The 17,469-nt window shown below is 56.0% G+C and overlaps 1 protein-coding gene across 1 annotated transcript; it reads left to right on the plus strand.

Moving 5' to 3' along the window:
- Window positions 1-2,889: 2,889 nt before the first annotated feature.
- PLEKHF1 (pleckstrin homology and FYVE domain containing 1) lies at window positions 2,890-11,822 on the plus strand. Its single transcript, XM_052656432.1, has 2 exons — window positions 2,890-2,978; window positions 10,258-11,822. Exon 2 carries the CDS (start codon window positions 10,272-10,274, stop codon window positions 11,109-11,111), a length of 840 nt encoding a protein of 279 aa, XP_052512392.1. The 5' UTR covers window positions 2,890-2,978; window positions 10,258-10,271; the 3' UTR covers window positions 11,112-11,822.
- Window positions 11,823-17,469: the final 5,647 nt, after the last annotated feature.

The raw sequence follows: 17,469 nt of genomic DNA on the forward strand, positions 1-17,469 counted from the left end.
TTCTGTTTTCTCTCCCTCTTGCTGAGACATTCGCACCTTCATCTCAGTAATTCACCATTCCAAGCTTTGGCCTCTGTCTCACTTTTCTCTAGCCCAAAGCTGGGAATGACAGGTCCAGCCTGGGGAGAGATAGGATGTGAAGTGTTTAGCACACACTGCTTGACACTTACATGGAACTTAAGAATTGCTCCAATTAAAAAGTTCCTGGCATTTTCCACAGAAGTGATTACTAGAACCCCTAATCTGAGCCTGGTGCTCTCCTGAAAGCCTAGTTCCTGAAGTCTGGAAGCCAGCCTTCCCTGAGAAAGGGCTTCTTACCCGAGGTGCAGAAAAACCTTCAGGCAGACTTCATTTTTTCCACAGCTTGTGGCTTGGCTGACTCAGCCTCTGCCTTTCCCTGAGTCACGAGTTTTTCCTCTTATTTGGAGGAGTCGGCCCTCCACCCGGTCTTCTCCACCCACAGCCCGTCCCTGGTGAGAAGCAGCAGACAGCCAGAGGATTGGAGTCCATGCTGCCTCCCGGGGTTTCCTGGCGCTCCCCACAGTTCTGTAGAAGGTCAGCACCAGAAGGAAAGACAGAAGAGGAGACGGGCCCCCGTGGGTCCTGCACCAGCAGTGAGAAAGGCTAGTTGGGCTTTCCTGACTCCAGAACCAACAGCTGTACATATTGCCTCTGGTTTTCCAGAATCATATAAAGGCCTCCCTTTCCTGGTCACCTGCTCTGTGCCAAGCGTACAGTCAGATGCCAGAGACCTGTTCACAGGGCTTTTCAGTTCCATTCCTACAGCCACCCCACCCCAGGCAGGCCCACCTGCCTGGAGAAGCCCCCCCTAGTAAGGGAGGTGGCAGGTCTAGCACTGAGGAAGTCACCAACATGGCCTTGAAAACTAACCTCCAGGTGCCCCCATCCCTGCCCCCTGGGGTGACAAGCATGTACACACTTGGTATGGGATTTCCCAGTGTCTCAATGTCCCAAATGGCCTTCCTGGTTCTAACTCAGTTTCTGGGATCTCGGGGCCTTGTCTCTCCCTCCTCTGTCTGGTGCAGAGGCTTGACTTCACCACCGGAAGTCATAAACTCAAATGCTATTCAATTGCAGGTACATAAGCGGGCAAAGTGGGGTGAGAGGGAAGCCATGGAGAATGGTGGGGACAGAGGTGAGTGGGAGAACACGTGCCCCATTTAAAGGGGGCAGCCCTGAATGGAGAGAGGGGACCAAGTCTTTCAAATCCTGATTTAAGAGGAGCTGAAAATCCTGATATTTCTGTGTAATCTCTCAAGATGAAGTGCTGGCAATATATTTTATAAGTGTTTAAGTACTTTTGTGAGGCTGTGGCTTCAATTAGGTGAGGGTAATAGCTGGGAAGGTGGTGGAGTTGGGGATGCTGTGGTGGGGTACGTGGACTCTCCAAGGTCACAGGTGGTGGCCCTCTTACTTGCCCATCAATCGCCTCCACTTCCCCTCTTTCTCTTAGCCTCTCCCTGCTCTCTCCTCCCTCACTCCAACCCCTTCCCCTGTGGGAATGTGCCCATGTCCTGGCCCCACTCCACTCTGGCTGGCAAAGACAGATCCCCAGCACTGGGCCCCACCTCACAGCCTCTGCCCACACCACCCAGGAGAGCAGGTCAACCCCCTATCAGCTCATGCCTCCCAGCACCAGCCCTCCAGGCCCCAGCCCTGGGCAGAGTCTGAGGTCTGGACCCAGGCACCTGGAGCTTCCTCCTGCGTTGGTCCTGGCCCAGCGGGCACTGCCCTGGCCTGCGCCAGCCCCTCTTCACAGTTACCTGGCTCTGCCCTATTTGGCAAGGCAAACTCATCCGTGCCACAGACATTTACTAAAGGCTGAACTCCACACTCAGCACTGAAGAAAGGAATGAACAAGATGGGTACAGTTCAGCCACAGGGCTCACAGTCTAGGTGGGGCAGACAAGCCATGAACATGTAAACAAGCGACCTAATTGGATGACTTCAGGTTGGGAGATGTGGTTTACAAAATAACAAAACGGGAGTGAGGCAGATGAGGGTGACCTCAGAGGTCAGGGAAGCCTCTGAGGAGGTGACAGTTTGAGTTGGATCTCAATGCCAAAAATGCAGCCATGAGAAGATCTGGCGGCAAAAAGGAAGTGCAAAGGCCCAGAGGTGAGAACAACCTTGGGGTTTTGAGGAACAGGAAGAAGAAGGTAGTGTGAAATGAAGTGTTGAGGGAGGCCAGAAGGAGGTTAAGACAACCCTCCAGGAGTGATGACTTTCATTTCAGCTCAGTGTTGCTGAGTGGGTGGGGGAGGGTGGAGAAAAAGGGCGAAACCGGTAGATAATGTTGGAGTTAGGTGATGGATACCTGGAGTCCATTAGCCTCTTTCCTTCAGTGTATGTTTGAAAGTTTCCACTATACAAGTTTAAAATATAAAACATAAAATACTAAAGAATTTTAATATTATGATTATCAATCTCTCGATTGCTGAGACAGGACTATGCCAGCCAGCAGCAGGGAGTCCCACCAGCGGCGGCGGAAGGCACAGTAATGCCACCGCCTCCCTCCCCAGCCCCTTCCCTGGCCCGAAGGCCCCAGTTGGGTGATTTCGAAGTCTTCTGTGGGTCCGGCGTGCGGAGCGCGGTGGCGGAAAGGGAGACTGGGGGGCTTGAGTCTGGGTTGCCAGTCCCGGGAGAGAGCGACAAGGAAGCACCCCGCCCGCACCGCCTGCAGCGCCAACACACCCAAACGCACTCCGCTCGGCACGCTCACATTTCTCTGGAACTCGGACTCCGAGAGTTGGCGTCCAGGCTCCGCCCCCGCCTCGCGCCCAGGCTCCGATAGGCGGAGCCGCCTGGGCAGGGGGGCGTGTCCAGGAGAGTTGGAACGCGGCGGCTTGGGCGGCGGGGGTTGGCCCCCTCCGGCGAGCGGAACGCGGCAGCCGAGTGCGGTCTGTCTGGCCGGCTGCCTGGTGGGGCGAGAGACGCGAGGGCCCCCGGCTGAGGAGGTAAGGGTCACCAGCCAGGCCGGGGCGCCCGGAGCAGGCGGGCTCCCTGGCGACTGCCTCCCGGCTACCCCGGGCTCCTCGTCTAGGTGGCCCCTGGACTCGGGCGGGGCGGTCGCGAGGCCGGTGCCATCTCGGACTCTGGCCCTGAGCAAAGGCACGGACCAAGGCGCTTATTGCTGGCTGGTGGGGTTGGAGGAGGGGCGGGGGGCTGCTAGGAGCTCCAAGGACAGCGGGGTGAAAACAGGTATGGGGGTCTCCGATGTCGAGGCAGGGTGCCTGGGGGGATGCACGAAGTGAGAGCAGAAACGGTCTGGAGACGCCTGTGGACGTTGAAGCCCGGGACAGCAAGGATCTCAGCGCTCCTGCTGTCTGGGGAGGGTTCGGGGATTCCTGACTCACGCCATCGTGGGGGCCGCCACTCTTGGTCCCAGTCTGCAGGGTGTGGAGCAGTGGGCAGGGATAGTTTGGCCCAGGGAAGCCGGGAGGAGAGGCAGGGTGGTAGCGCTTTCCCGGTTGCCTGGGTGCTCGCTGGCCCTTGAAGCCTCTGAGTTTGTGACTTTTGGTGGGAGTTGTCAAAGGAAACAAGGCCAGGCTTAATCTCCAATTTCACAGAGGAAGTACTGAGGCTGACCCAGAAAGAGGTGGCAATTCCCAGCCTGGAATCACCCGGAATCTCCTTCCCTTTCTCTCTCCCTGAACACCTAAAGAGCTGTGCAGGGGAGAGTTGTCATCCAGCCACTTTTTCAGATAGGAAAGTGGATTCCCTGAGTCACTTTGTAACTTGATCAGGTATATATATTCGTTTGGAATTTGAACAGCATTGTTATCTCACCACCAGGGAGGTCAGAAGCCAGGGAAGAGGGGAGGATAATTGCTGGCGAATTTCCACTTAATGCTGGCATGTTCCTGGGCCTGCAGTTTCCACTGGGGTTGTCTCTGACTTCAGTCTGTGTCCCTGCACACATCAGCCCCTAGGGCTGCCAGGATGGGCAATTGAGGCAGCCCAGCTGAGCTAAGGGGCTTGTGCAACCCAGCCCGGTACAAGAAAGGAAGGGACTGGGCAGCTCAGCCAAGCTAATGGACATGCCCAGGCCACCCCTTGACCTGGGTGGAGAGGGTTGAGGGTTGGAGATCAGGCATTTGGAGAGGAGCCCTGCCCTCTGAATCTGAGGATTTCAGATTCTGTCTTCAGCAGCTCATGGTTGTCTTGGAGCTGGGACGTTGGGCAGTGACTTTGGATGATGGCGGTGGCACCTTCCCCCCTGGGGCTTTTGTGAAGAGTCGGCATGATAATACTTGCAATGTGCTTACCGTTGTGCCTGTAAGCTGTAAGCTCTCAGTTAATGGCACCCCTGGTTTATTTTCCTTATTACTATTCTTTTCATGGAGGAGGGCTTTCCAGGAAGCATAGAACTGGACAAGCCTGAGGGGTGGCCCCTCTGGAAGGAAAGGACACTTGGATTGTACTTGGAGAGAAACTCAGATCCTCATCTTGGCCTCTGGACCTGCAAGACTGGCTCCTACAGCACCTTTAACCTTACCTGTTACTCCTCCTGTCTCCATAGTCAGGTCTTTGAGCTGTTCCCTCAGCCCAGAACTTTTTCCCCTCAGGCCTTTGCATGGCTAAAATCCTTCACATTCAGGCTGGTGCAGGGTCACTTCCTCACCAGGCCTTTCCTGACTACCACCCTCACCCTAGCCTTGCTCAGCACATCAGCCCTTTTCTTTGTGGCATTCACAGTCAGAAATCACCGTGTTGATTTAGTGATACTTTCTAGTCTGGCTGTTGCACCAGGCTGTGTGACACTGAAAGGTCTGGTCCCTAGCTCCCGGCTGTAACCTGGTGCCTAGTCCTGCCTAGTAGAACTGTGCCAGGCACATAGTAGGACTTTAGTAAATATTTAGAAGGTAAAGTCAGGTAGGCGTGAAGACTATGTGGGCCGGGTTGGGACTGGAGGGAATGAAGGTCAGGTGATAAATCAGCCCTGCCCCAAGGGGAAGCCAAGGGGTAGTCCAAAGGGCCAACACCCTGACTCCCTCTGTGACCTTGGCCAGGTAACGTCCTCTCTGATAAGCAATGTCCCCAACTGTAACTCTTAATGGGAGGGTGGACCTGAGTGCCTCCCAGGTCCTACTATACAGGGTTCCCAGGTTGGGGCCCCAGACAGCTCTTTGAATCTCAAAGGCTGTGTCCAAGTGGAGGAGACTAGCTCCATCAGGACATGGCCCCATGTCAGGTGTGTCCCTGGAGCAGGCACATTATGCATTTGACAGTGTGTGGGGGGGGGTGGTATAGATCAGGGGTCTGCACACTTTTTCTGTGAAGGGCCAAATGGTGAATACTCTAGGCTTTGCAGGCCAATCACTGTTGCATATGGCTATGTTCCAATAAATTGTTTTTGGAAAAGCTGGCAGTGGTTCGGACCTGGTGTAGATTTGCTGCCTCTGGTGTAGGTCACGTGTGACACCTCAACTGTCAGGCATAGAACCCTGGCCACCCAGTGACACCTGGAGCATGACTTACTCACTGAGAGAGCCGTTGGCCTAATTCAGATGGTGGGATCCCTGGTGTTCAGGAAGGCCAGCCCTGGAGCCTGCCCCACTTCAAAAACATGCAAGAAAGAGCTGGCCTCTTTACTTCTTTGCTCCCAGACACTGGCCCTTCATGAGTGTCCATCTTCTGTCAGCACTTGGGGTACCACACAGGGGTCAGCACAGGCTGTCCTGGGGCAGGCAGCCACAAAAGGAACGGGCACAGGCTCGGCTCTCCCTCCGCCCTGTCCTAAGGGAGGGTAGTTCACTTCTTTAGTGAGAAAAGGAGGATTTCTCATCTGCTGGGAGGGGTGGGGGATGGGGAGGTGGGGTTGCTGCCACATTTACCAAGATAATCTCCTGGGGCTTTCCCTGGGGGTCTGGTGGCTAAGACTCCACATTTCCACTGCAGGGGGGTGCAGGTTGGACCCCTGATCAGGGAAATAAGCTGTTGACATGGCCAAGAAAACAAATCTCCAGGCCATGTTAAACCAGGTGTGAAGTGAAGTTCTGGTTGTGGTGGCAGCTGTGGTGGGCGGATGTCGGGGAGCTCCCCAGGAGGATGCCATCTGCTGGCCCCTCACCCTAGCTGCTGCTTGCTGGAGGCACATGGAGGAGGAGGCCCTCCCTCTACCCCGTCTGTGTGTGGGCTCAGCTCAGAGACCAGACCCCGTCCATGGTCGCCAGGTACTCCCCATCCTTCCTGGGCCGTGTTTTGCTGCCAACAGCTGAACGGGGCCTACCAGGGCCTGGAGGGGGTCTGTAAACCACTGACGAGGGACCCAGCAGCATGGGGCCTCCTACAAGGGACAGGGAGGCAGTGTTATAGGCCTTCCCCTGCCCAAAGCTCTCCCCTTCATGGGCACTGCCCCTCACTTCCTCGGTGCCGCCCACCAGGGTAGCATCTAGTCAGAGGTGGATTCTGGGCAAGTGTGCCTCCAGAGCTCAACCAACCCCACCAGGCCAGGGTTGCGGCGGGGAGGGGGGGTGGTGGGGGGGGGACACCTGCTCTTCTCTCCACATAAAGTCCATCTGCTTGGCGCTGTGTGTTAGGCCTCGGTGTGTGGCTGCAAGATTGGGGTTCCACCCACTTCTGCCAGGTGGCGACACCCAGGAGTTTTGGAGGGAACAGGTGGTGTTCCATCCTGAGATGTTCATCCTAGCATGTCCTGCAGCCTGGGCCCTGCTGCTGTGTGCTCAGGGGAGGCCCAGCCAGGTCACTCACTGCAAGGCCAGTAGAGCCTACAGCTGTTGACCCAGACATTATACTGTAATTCTTTCCTCTTTGAGGACCTTATATTTAGAGAGAGAAAGAGAAAGCTCATGTTCCCACTTCCCAGAATTGATTGGTACTGGGACTTTATCACATATGCTGCTGCCTTTTTTTTTTTAATGAAAGAAATAAACTATTGTAGATAAAGCTGAAATCTTTGATCCAACATGCCTAATGATATTCAGGTGTCCTCCCCTAGCCCGTTTTTCTCCTGATCTTGCTTTGTGTCCATCTCTTTTTGTAAACCATCTTGATCATTTTTAAGCTTACAGTTCAGTAGTATTAAGTATACTCCTGTTGGTGTGAAATATCTCCAGAATTCTTTCCATCTTGCAAAACTGAAATGCTAAACCCATTAAATAACAACTCTCCTCTCCCTCTCACCCCTCCTCCCCTGCTCTTCCTCCTTCTCCACCCCTAGCCCTGGTAACTACCTTGCTACTTTCTGTTTCTATGAGTTTGACTACTATAGATATATCATTTTAGTGGAATCGTGGTATTTGTCTTTTTCTGACTAGCTTATATTAGTTGGCATAATGTCTTTAAGATCCATCCATATTGTAGCGAGTGATGGGATTTCTTTTTAAGGCCAAATAATATTCCATTGTGTCCATACCACATTCTATTTATCCATTCATTCATCCATCAGTGGACACTTGGGTTGCTTCCACTGCTTGACTGTTGTGAATAATGTTGCTATGATGAGTGTGCAAATACCATTTGTAGATCCTGCTTTCAATTCTTTGGATAAATAATCAGAAGTAGATTGCTGAATCATATGGTAGTTCTATTTTTAATTTTTAGAGGGACCTCCATACTTTTTTCCCCAGTGACTGCACCAGTTTACATTCCCACCCACAGTGCATGAAAGGTTCTAACTTTTCCACGTCCCCCTGCCAACACTTATTTCCTGTTTTTGTTTTTTTTATATAGCAGCCATCCTCATGGGTGCAAGGCTCCATCCTGTCCACTTTTATTTACAGATAGAGTTTGTGAACACTTCTTAAATGCAGAATTTCTGCATACACAGGGTCAGATCGTTCTGCAGGGCGCTTTTTCCACTCAGCATTTGGTGTCTATTGTCGCTCCATGTTGACCCACGTGGATTGGGTGCTGACAGTAGCCCATTGTGTGAATGCACCCAGCTCACCCTTTGTTCTGCCCTGTCCCTCTGCCAAGAATCTCTGTTGTTGCTGCCACGGGTCCCAAAGTCACTGCTCTTGGTGCCTCTCCTTTGGCTCTGCTCTGAGCTTCTCCAGCGGAACCCTCATCTAGCCCGTCCCAGGGATCCTGGGGGTGGCCTCTGGAATGTTGCCAGACTGTCCACAACAGGGGCGTGGCGACTGGTCCTCACAGGATGGCCCAGGGCTGTCACTGATAATCAGCTGGGTTTGCAACATGCAGCCCAGTTCAGCAGCCTAAAAACAGTGGTTCTTACATAAGGTGGTGTGGACAGCTCTTCTCAGGACAGCTTGTGGTCTGAGAGGAGCAAGCGATATGCGCCTCAGGGCTGAGCGCCCCTGTTGTGTAACACATCCAGCCCCTGCATTGGCCCCACTCCAGCCTCCCACAGGTGGCCAGACTTACGGAACTGTGGTGTGGTGACCTAGAAACTCTATGAGTGTGATCGGTTTGGTCAGGGGCGTGCTCTCTGCTTGTATGCATGTGGTGGTGGTGGCGGCGGCGGTTGTGGGGTCCGCTCTCTTCTGCTTCCTCTTCAGAGACAGGAGGCGGAGGCTCATTCCTCCCATACTGGGCCTGAGGGAGCTTTGGTTCAGTCATTTGCTAACCTCTCAGGAAGCACCTATTGTGTGCTTAGCACTGTTCCAGGTATTGGGGATACAGTGAATAAGAAAAGAATCCTGTTCTGATGGAATCTAGAAGTGGGTGACGGAAATAGAAAACATGGAAGCAAATGATGGATAGACAAGAAAATATCAGCTCCTGATAAATCCTGTGAAGAAAAAGCAAAATAGGGTAACATCCTACAGAAGGGGTTGGCAAACGCTCTCTGTAAAGACAGTAAATGTGGTCTCTATCACAGCTCTCAGCTGTTATTGCAGCAGGAAAGCAGCAGAGACCACTGTAAATGAATGACATGGCTCTGTTCCAATAAAGCTTTATTCACAAAACCAGGCTGTGGGCCAGATTTGACCTTCAGGCCATGATTTGCCAACCCTTTCCTGGGTTGGGGGAGAAGCTGCCTGAGCTGGAGTCAGAGAGACTCTTTCGGAAAGGGAGATAGCCTTGCTGGAGTTGCGTGGTGAGAAGTGCGCAAACTAGGGCCAAGTGTGAGAGAGAAAAATGATGGAGCTTGCTCATTGGTTGAATGTTGGGAGTACAGGAAAGAGGAGATTCAAGGATGAGTCCTAGATTTCAGGCTTCCACAGCTAGGTGAATGGTGGTTTGTTTCTGAAAAGAAGAGGAGCTGGTGGGAGGTCACAGGGGCAGCTCAGAGGAGAGCTGGGACTGCAGGCTTGACCTGGGTCAGCAGTGTTTGGGTGTCTTCAATGCTGTGAGTCTGGTGAGTCAAGAGGAGTAGGTGTGGACAGAGCAGAGGAGGCCCAGGTGAGAGCTGGGGCTACCATGTGGAGTGCTTGGCAGAGGAGGATAGAGGCCTCTTGCTCCTTGGGGGAGGGCTCTGGGCAGTGTGGTCTCCAGCGGTGCAGGCTCTGGGCTGCCTGATTCCTAACAGAGCCTCAGTTTCCTTCTGTTAATGGTAATTCTACGAGCTAGGGTTGGTGTGAGGACAAGTTGAGATAGTCCTGATTGACATGGAAGCACTCTGCAGTGGTGCCTGTGATGCTGGTGTCGGTGGTGTTCCATCAGAACAGGAGCCTTTTCTTATTCACTGTATCCCCAGTGCATGGAACGGTGCTAGGCACACGGTAGTTGCTTCCTGAGTGGCTCGTGAATGGGTCCACGGGCTGAGTGAGTGGGTTGCAGGGTCTGTGATGCTTTGGCTTGGTAGATAGGGGAGTCAGTGACCTTTGGGTTTGCAGCACTCCGTTGTCTGGCATTCCCCAGAAGGCTCCTGCACCCTTCTGCCTGAGACAGGCCCAAAGCACTGGGTAGTTAGTGCTCCCGGAAGCCCCTGATGGGAGTTGGGGCTCAGTGTCCTTGTCCCTTGGGCGGTGGATGGTGTTGAGGCTTGTTCTACCCTGTCTTCCAAGGCTCCCCAAGGGTTGAGCCCCCACCACCCTGCCCGCACTCAGTCACACATCTTTAGTACTGCTTTCCCATCCTGGACTGGCTTCCACACACCCCTTACCTCTCAGTAACTCCATGTGTAAGGGGTGGCTTCTGGAGCAGCCAGTTGCCTTGGTTGAGTGGCACATCTGGGCCTCCTGGGTTGCAGCGGGGGTAATTAGTGCGTTGTCTGGCCTATGGGCTGGGGAACTGGGCGTTGGGGGTGGTCTTGACCCCAAGCTATGTCAGAGCAAGCTGACACCTCCTCTGCCGCTCCTCCCACAGCCGAGTGGCCAACGATGGTGGACTACCTGGCAAACACGGAGATCAACAGCCAGCGCATCGCGGCTGTCGAGAGCTGCTTCGGGGCATCGGGGCAGCCACTTGCCCTGCCAGGCCGAGTGCTGCTGGGTGAGGGCGTGCTGACCAAGGAGTGCCGCAAGAAGGCCAAACCGCGCATCTTCTTCCTCTTCAACGACATCCTGGTGTACGGCAGCATCGTGCTGAACAAGCGCAAGTACCGCAGCCAGCACATCATTCCGCTGGAGGAGGTGACATTGGAGACGCTGCCGGAGACTCTGCAGGCCAAGAACCGCTGGATGATCAAGACGGCCAAGAAGTCCTTCGTGGTGTCAGCCGCCTCCGCCACGGAACGCCAGGAGTGGATCAGCCACATTGAGGAGTGCGTGCGGCGGCAGCTGCTGGCCACGGGCCTGCAGCCCAGCACGGAGCACGCGGCGCCCTGGATCCCCGACAAGGCCACGGATATCTGCATGCGCTGCACGCAGACGCGCTTCTCGGCGCTCACGCGGCGGCACCACTGCCGCAAATGCGGCTTCGTGGTCTGCGCCGAGTGCTCCCGCGAGCGCTTCCTCCTGCCGCGCCTCTCGCCCAAGCCCCTGCGCGTCTGCAGCCTCTGCTTCCGCGAGCTGGCCGCCCAGAAGCGGAAGGAGGACGTGGAGGAGCAGGGCCTCGGGTCCCCCGGGCCGTCGGCCTACCTGGCGGGGGCCGTCTGCGGGGCGTCCAGTGGAGACGACGATGACTCAGACGAGGACAGGGAGGGCAGTGGAGATGGGGACTGGCCCAGCCACGTGGAGTTCTACGCCTCGGGCGTGTCCTGGTCATCCTTCCACAGCTGACCCCAGGTCTGCAGCCATGAGGGAGGGCTTCCCTTGTCACTTCGGTCCAAGCAGATGCCTCTGCCCGAACCCCTGAGAGGGCAGAGTTCCCCAAGCTGCCCAGCCTTCCGAAGGGCCCTCCCTACCCCCAGGGGACCCTACCCCATGGGTAGAGGGCACAGCGGAAGTGGCTTCTTTCCTCCGAACCCCCAGTGCCTCTTTTTGGATATTGGCATCTTTCTAGTTCCACTTAAGGTAATTACCTTTTCATTTAGCAAGCCCCAAATACCTAGGCCTCTTGGGAACAAATGTCCTTTCTCAGCCCTTCGAGCTGTAGCTCTAGAATTAGACGATCCCAGGCACCTTTAGGGACAAGAGAGAACGTAGGACTGGAGTGAGGTCTCTGTTCTGAGGCCTTCAACCAGCACACCTGGCCCTGCCCCCTTGCAGAGAAGACTGTGGGTCCAGAGAGGCTTCCAGGAAACCAGCATCTGCCCACCCACCTTGCTGATGCCCACCTGTCTGGCTGGTTGGGCCTTGTCAGGCCAGGCATGTGAGCTCACTCAGAGCAAGGCAGGAGACTGCCATCCTGTGCATGCCCGCCAGCCCCAGGGACTGCAGTCTGAGCTCTCCATGGTCCAGGGCAGCCTGCCCAGGCCTCTGGTCCAGTCTGAGCTCCCTCTAGGTATCTGATGCCTCTCAGTCCTGTTTTCCTCCCTCCCTCTGCTGGGGAAAGCAGTGTTTTCTGTTAAGACTCTTATTGCAAGTGACAGAAACCCTATCCAGACTGACTTAATAATAAAAAGAAGGTTTATTCACTCGTGGTTGAAAAGTCCAGGAGTATTTTTACTTCAGATGCAACTCTGTGATCAAGGACTGAAACCATGCTAAGTGGCCAATGTCAACAACAGTCCGCCACGCTGGGCATTCCTGAGAAGGCTGGCAGTTCCAGTGGGCTCAGATGTTAGCACCTCACCATGGCTGGTTCCCAGGAATGGAGCCCCGGACATCCAGGCACTGTGACTATGGCCTAGCACCTGCAGCCCTGTTCACCTGGTGTGAGTTATCTAAACAGACAGGCAGCAAGTAAGGAAAAGGAGCCAGCTCTGTATGAGCCTTCCAGGTTTAAAGCTCTCCCATGTGGTCTCCTGCCCAGGCCTGCCCCTGGGTATGGTGCCATTGAGTGGGGAAATCCCAAGTGCAGCAAGCTGCCTTGCTCAGCAAATGTGTGTTGGGGCTAGAGCTTGAATGGCAGCCTCCTGATGCCTGGCCCACACCCAGCCATGGAGTTGTGGTCCTTCAAGACAAGTCTCCTGTACCAGCCCTTCCCCACATAGCCTGGCTGGCCTTAGCCACTGTGGCAGAGAGGGGGTCACTGTCAGCTAGAAGTGGTGTCTTTGGGGGAAGGAAAGCTCCCCCAGCTCACACGGTGCAGTGCCTGAAACCCCACTATCGGCTCCAGTCCCTGGGTGAGCAGTTGTCCTTCTGGCCCCATTCTCAGTCATTCACTTGCAGACAGAACCCTGGAGATCTCCTTCAAGTGCTAACTCTGATTCAGCAGGCCAGGCCTGCTGCCAGGGGTGGCAACACTCCAGCCGGCTCTTGAGTGGAGCCACTGCCGTGAGGGAGAGCAGGAAAGGCAAAGTGTGAGGCACCCAGGGCCTGCCTATGGTCTGACCCGCAGGGCAGAGGGACCAGGTAGGAAGGGTCAGAAGTGCTTCCAAGAATTTACAAGCCCTTGGCCTCCCTGAGCCTCCCAAACTGGTTCAGGCAGTTCTGCCTGGACAGAGGGCTCAGGGCAGGTTCCAGGGTGCAGGGCAACTAAAGCTGGATCAGCTTGGAAGGCCTGGCCAGGGAGTTCTGTCCCTTCACCCAGAGTCGGTGCCCAGGCAGGGAGTGCCCAGCTCCAGCCACCAGTCTCTTGGGCACTGCCCCACCCCCTGAGAACCTCTCTGGCCTGGTAAACAGGGAGGAGAAGCACCAGGACAGCATTCCTTTGGACAGGAGAAGATTTCCACAGCTGATTCCAGGTACCAGCAGCCTTTTCATAGCTGCCTGCCAGAGGGATACAGGGCACTGGGGCAGGTGAGGCCATGCCCTATTCACCACCCTGGGCAGGGGCTGGCTCGGCCCTCAGCCTTCCACCCTCAGGTCTGCTTCCCTTGTGACCCCAGCCACTAGACTGTGGCTTCCCTGAGCCCTGAGCCGTTAGGTCCTGGAAGGAGCCAAAGGCTCGGGTGGCCAGTAATAGCATTTAGAGGGCCTTCATTCACGCAGACTCACTCATGGGCATATGCTGTACCGGGGACTGGAGACAGCCTGAGTGAAAGGCTCAAGTTCTCAGCTCTCAACGAACGTGCAGCCTGGCAGGGGAGACCGAGAGGTCCAGAAGGAGGAGGCATTGGTTCTGGTGTGAACTGTGAGGGGGGCATGGACTGGGGCAGGCAGCATGTGGGAGGAGGCAGGTGTGAGCTCACCCCGAACGGTGAGATGAGTGAGTGAGGCCAGGGAGCCGGGATGGCATTCCAGACTCCATTAGGTTCAGAACAGCAAGTGCAGAGGCCGTGAGGAGGGGAGGAGCCTGTGTGTTCTGGAGCAGCTTGGCTGGACTGAAACCAGAGAGTGGGGCGGAGGTGGGGGACCAGGTGGGATGCACTGGAAGCTATGGGAGCCTTCAGCAGGGTGGCAGATCTGCTGTTTGCTTTCAGGAGCTTGCTCTGGTGGCTGCATACAGATGACTGAGTTGGGAGAGTGTCCGGGAAGACTCCTGCTCCCCCTGAGGTCCTCAAGGGGTGGGCATGGCTTCTGTAAAGCCACATCTGCCTACCACAGTAGATGGCAGAAGGCATGCCTTGGTTGCCCTAAACTTATCCCAAAGGGCTGGCCCATGCCCTGTTCTGCAAGATGCTCTGATGATAACAGATGGTGCTCTTGGAAGCAAAGTAAAATCCCTGGGCAGAATGCTTGCCCTGGGTCAGCACATAAGGTGGAGCAGCGATCGGCCGCAGCCTCTGAAGCATGGAGAGGAATGTACCTGAGGAGTCAGGACCTCCGGAGAGGGAAAATGTGGGTCCAGGAAGGGAAGGCACCACCTTTGGAGACCCCATCTCTGACTCCTTTCAGTTTTGTTTCCCTAAAGAGACAACCTCATCAGCCTGACTTGGGTCAAGGGTCAGGCCAGGTCCTGGCTCCACCCTGCTTCACACCCCATCCGTCACCGCCCACCCCCCACCACTGTTCTTAGGAGGGGCCTGCTGCCCAGCCAGGCCGCAGGGGTCTGTACCTTCCTCACCCGTCTCCCCAGTAGCAGGTGTCGTCCAAGACTCGAGCTGCCCTCAGTCAGGATCACACAGCTGAGCCTTGCCCTTGGCCACCAGTGGAGGAAGAGGTCAGGAGCTCTCAGGCCGAATCAGTGCCTGCTGCTCATGGATGTTCTCTCCCCAGGATGATGCCTTAAGTCTGGCTGCAGGGCTGGGTCTGCTGGGCCTCATCCAGGCCTTCACACTCTCTCCTGGGGCTTCACTTACAGGCCTGGCAAGGGCACAAGAGCCAACGGTCCTGCCAGCCAAGTGCTCCAGTTCATCACCCAGGAATCTTTCCCTTTAGCTGAGCATGGACTCCGTGTCCTTGCCAGCAGCTAAGGATGCTAATAGGCTTTGAGCCCTGGGAGGGCCTGCCCTGCCCCTCCTCCTCAGAGGGGCAAGATGGATGAGGGTCTGAGGACCAGGCCCATGCATTTGAGAGGGCTTGGAGCCCCCACCACGTTAGTGTTGTCCGAAGCGCCCTTGCTGGAAGCAGCCCGGGTGGAAGTTGCTCCAGGTGGAAAGTGAACTTGCAGTGGTGACCTCAGGCCATTTGGGGACTGACAGCCCTAGGTGCCATGTTCCTGCAGTACTCAGCTATTAGGGGAGGCCTCCTCAGGGGGTGAGCCTGTGCCCTCTACCTGTAAGTTTTGGCTGTTGGGATTTTTAGAGCTGAGTTTTCTTGAATAGGGCCCACTGCATGTGTGCTGATAACATTTGGGTGCTCTCTGCCACAGGCAGGCAAGGGATTGACAAGACCCAAGGAATATTATCTCTCATTGATGATGATGATGGTGGGTACTGGTGCTGATGGGAGCTGGGCTGCCACTTATTGAGACCCACCTGTGCACTGGTTCCAGGGAAGCAGACCCAATCACACAAGGCCCCAGGACAGCTGTGTGGTCATGGAGGGCTTCCTGGAGGAGGTGGTGTTGGGTTGAACCTCAGAGATGGGCAGGACTTTATCAGAGACGGTGGTAGTCCCCATGAGGTCTAGGAGTCTGGGTCTTTTTGTTAACCGTACCCTCGTCCCTGGCATTAAACATTTGTTGATTGAATAAATGAATCAAGTAAGAAATGGGCTGGGGCGTTGGGGCAGAGGGGATGACAAGGAAATGGGAATTGGGTCTCACTCCTGGAGCCTCCAGTCAAGCTCTGGGTGAGAACCTTGGCCCCTTTCTGGAGGATTGAGGACTAGCCCAGTGTCCCCCAGGACTAGCCCAGTGTCCCCCAAGACACTGACTGTTGCCCTCTCAGGCAGGGCAGGAAGTGCTCACCCATCCCTACCCAGGCAGAACTTTCTGGAAAGCTGTCATCACACCTGTTTGTAGAGGTCCAGTGGCTCCACTAGGGGTGTCATCCAGGTTGGCATCAGAGGATTTCTGGCGGCCTGGTCTTTCTCCTGCCCCAGCCTGTTCCCTGGGACACAGACAGAAAGAGGCTGCAGGGGAGGCCAGGGCCTCTCTTGGCTTCAGCTGCTGGGCAGGGTGTGAGTGAGTGGGAGGTTGACCCAGCCAGAACCCAGGGTCTCTCAGGCCACGCTCGCAAAGCAAAGCAGTCACTTCTGCCGGTCCCCCTCTGTCCCAGGCCTGCAGGAAGTAGCCTTTCTGAGGACTGCAGGCAGGGCAGGGCCCCGGCTGTGTCTGGGGCTTTTCCCATCTGATCAGCAGGCTCTCTGGGTTCCCCAAGCCTCCCTCCTCAGAGCCTGTAGGCTGGCCCTGCCTCTTCCGGTACCTGAGCCGTCATCTGTGAAGGGTCCCCACCCTCCCCATGCCCGCCCTGCCTCAGCCCTGAGCAGATTCAGTGGGACCTGTGCTCAGAGGGCAGAACATAGGGCCAGAGGTGAGGGGGAGGGGTCTCTCTCACCAAGCCCAACAGATCCAGGCTCTGGGCTTCTCGGGGCTTGCTGGCTCTGTGCCCACCATTCCACCTCCGCCCATGGACTTAGCTCCCCTGTGAACCCCCGGTGCAGCTGCACCTCCACTCTGCTGCCTTCCTGGGATGCCCCAGATCAGCATGGCTGTCCCATTTGTGCTCCCAGAGCACCTGCAGCCCTGCTCCAGCTTCCCCACCCTCCAGGAGGTGCCTGTGTGGGCTTGTGCCCATCAGAGCCAGCCCTCAAGCCTGAGCCACTCAAGGTCAGGGGCAGCTCAGTCATCATTCATCTGTGGCCCCCCCACAGTTCCCAGCCTGGGCCCTGTGCCACTACCCATTCTGTAGATGCTTCTCTTCTAGGAGGAGATGGCCTTGACCTCTCCTAGCTCCTGGGGGCCATTGGCAGGATGCTGGGTTTGCAGGGACAGCCCCTGTGGCCACAGCCGCCCCCATTGGCTTTGCGTAACCTGCTTGTCTGGCCTCCATTGGCACCTGCGCTCAGGCCTTCTAGCCAGACACCGAGGTGTCTCTGGGCCCTTCCCTTGCCTGTCTCCCACCCTCCTATGCCCATCCAGGCAACCCAGGTCCAAACTGGGGGCTGGGGGGCGGCCTTTGATGCTCCAAGGCACTGAAGGAGCTTTCTTAGGACCACGGAGGGAGCAGTTCCCACGAGGCCATGGGGGTGAGTGTGGGCCAGGCTGTGCCCTCTCCCCCACACCCATCCATCCCTTGTTCTGCATCCCACTTCCCCCCTTCTGGGCTCCTCATCTCAAAACTTCAGGCTGGCTTTTGATCAATCTAGAAGGGAGGAACAGACAGTGAGGACCCGGGAAGGAGAGGAGAGTGAAGCCCACAGGAGGCTCTGAGAGCTCTTCCCTCTCCCTTCTCGGGCCCTGGGGGCAGGTGTATCCCCAGCACTCAGGAATCAGGGTAAAAGCCTCATGAGAAGCCGCGGCCAAGCAGTGTCCTGAGTCCTCCAGATCCTATCTCCTGCTGGCTGCCCCACACCACGGAGCCCAGCTCTTACTAGAATGTTCCAATGTAAAGACAGAAAGGCAGGCTGGTAGGCGGGGTCAGGGGGGTGGGGGCGGGGAGGACAGAGCGAGGGCAGACCAAGCCAGATGTTTCTGGGCAAAAACAAGAGGAAACTTCAATCCTTGGAATGTCAGCTTAGGGATCCTGCCAGATATTCTGACCCCGAA

Source organism: Budorcas taxicolor, chromosome 18 (assembly GCF_023091745.1).
Source record: "Budorcas taxicolor isolate Tak-1 chromosome 18, Takin1.1, whole genome shotgun sequence".
Taxonomy (NCBI): Eukaryota; Metazoa; Chordata; class Mammalia; order Artiodactyla; family Bovidae; genus Budorcas; species Budorcas taxicolor.

What these genes read in the sequence shown, in the direction of transcription:
- PLEKHF1 (XM_052656432.1), top strand. Translation starts at nt 10,272, where the DNA reads ATGGTGGACTACCTGGCAAACACGGAGATCAACAGCCAGCGCATCGCG.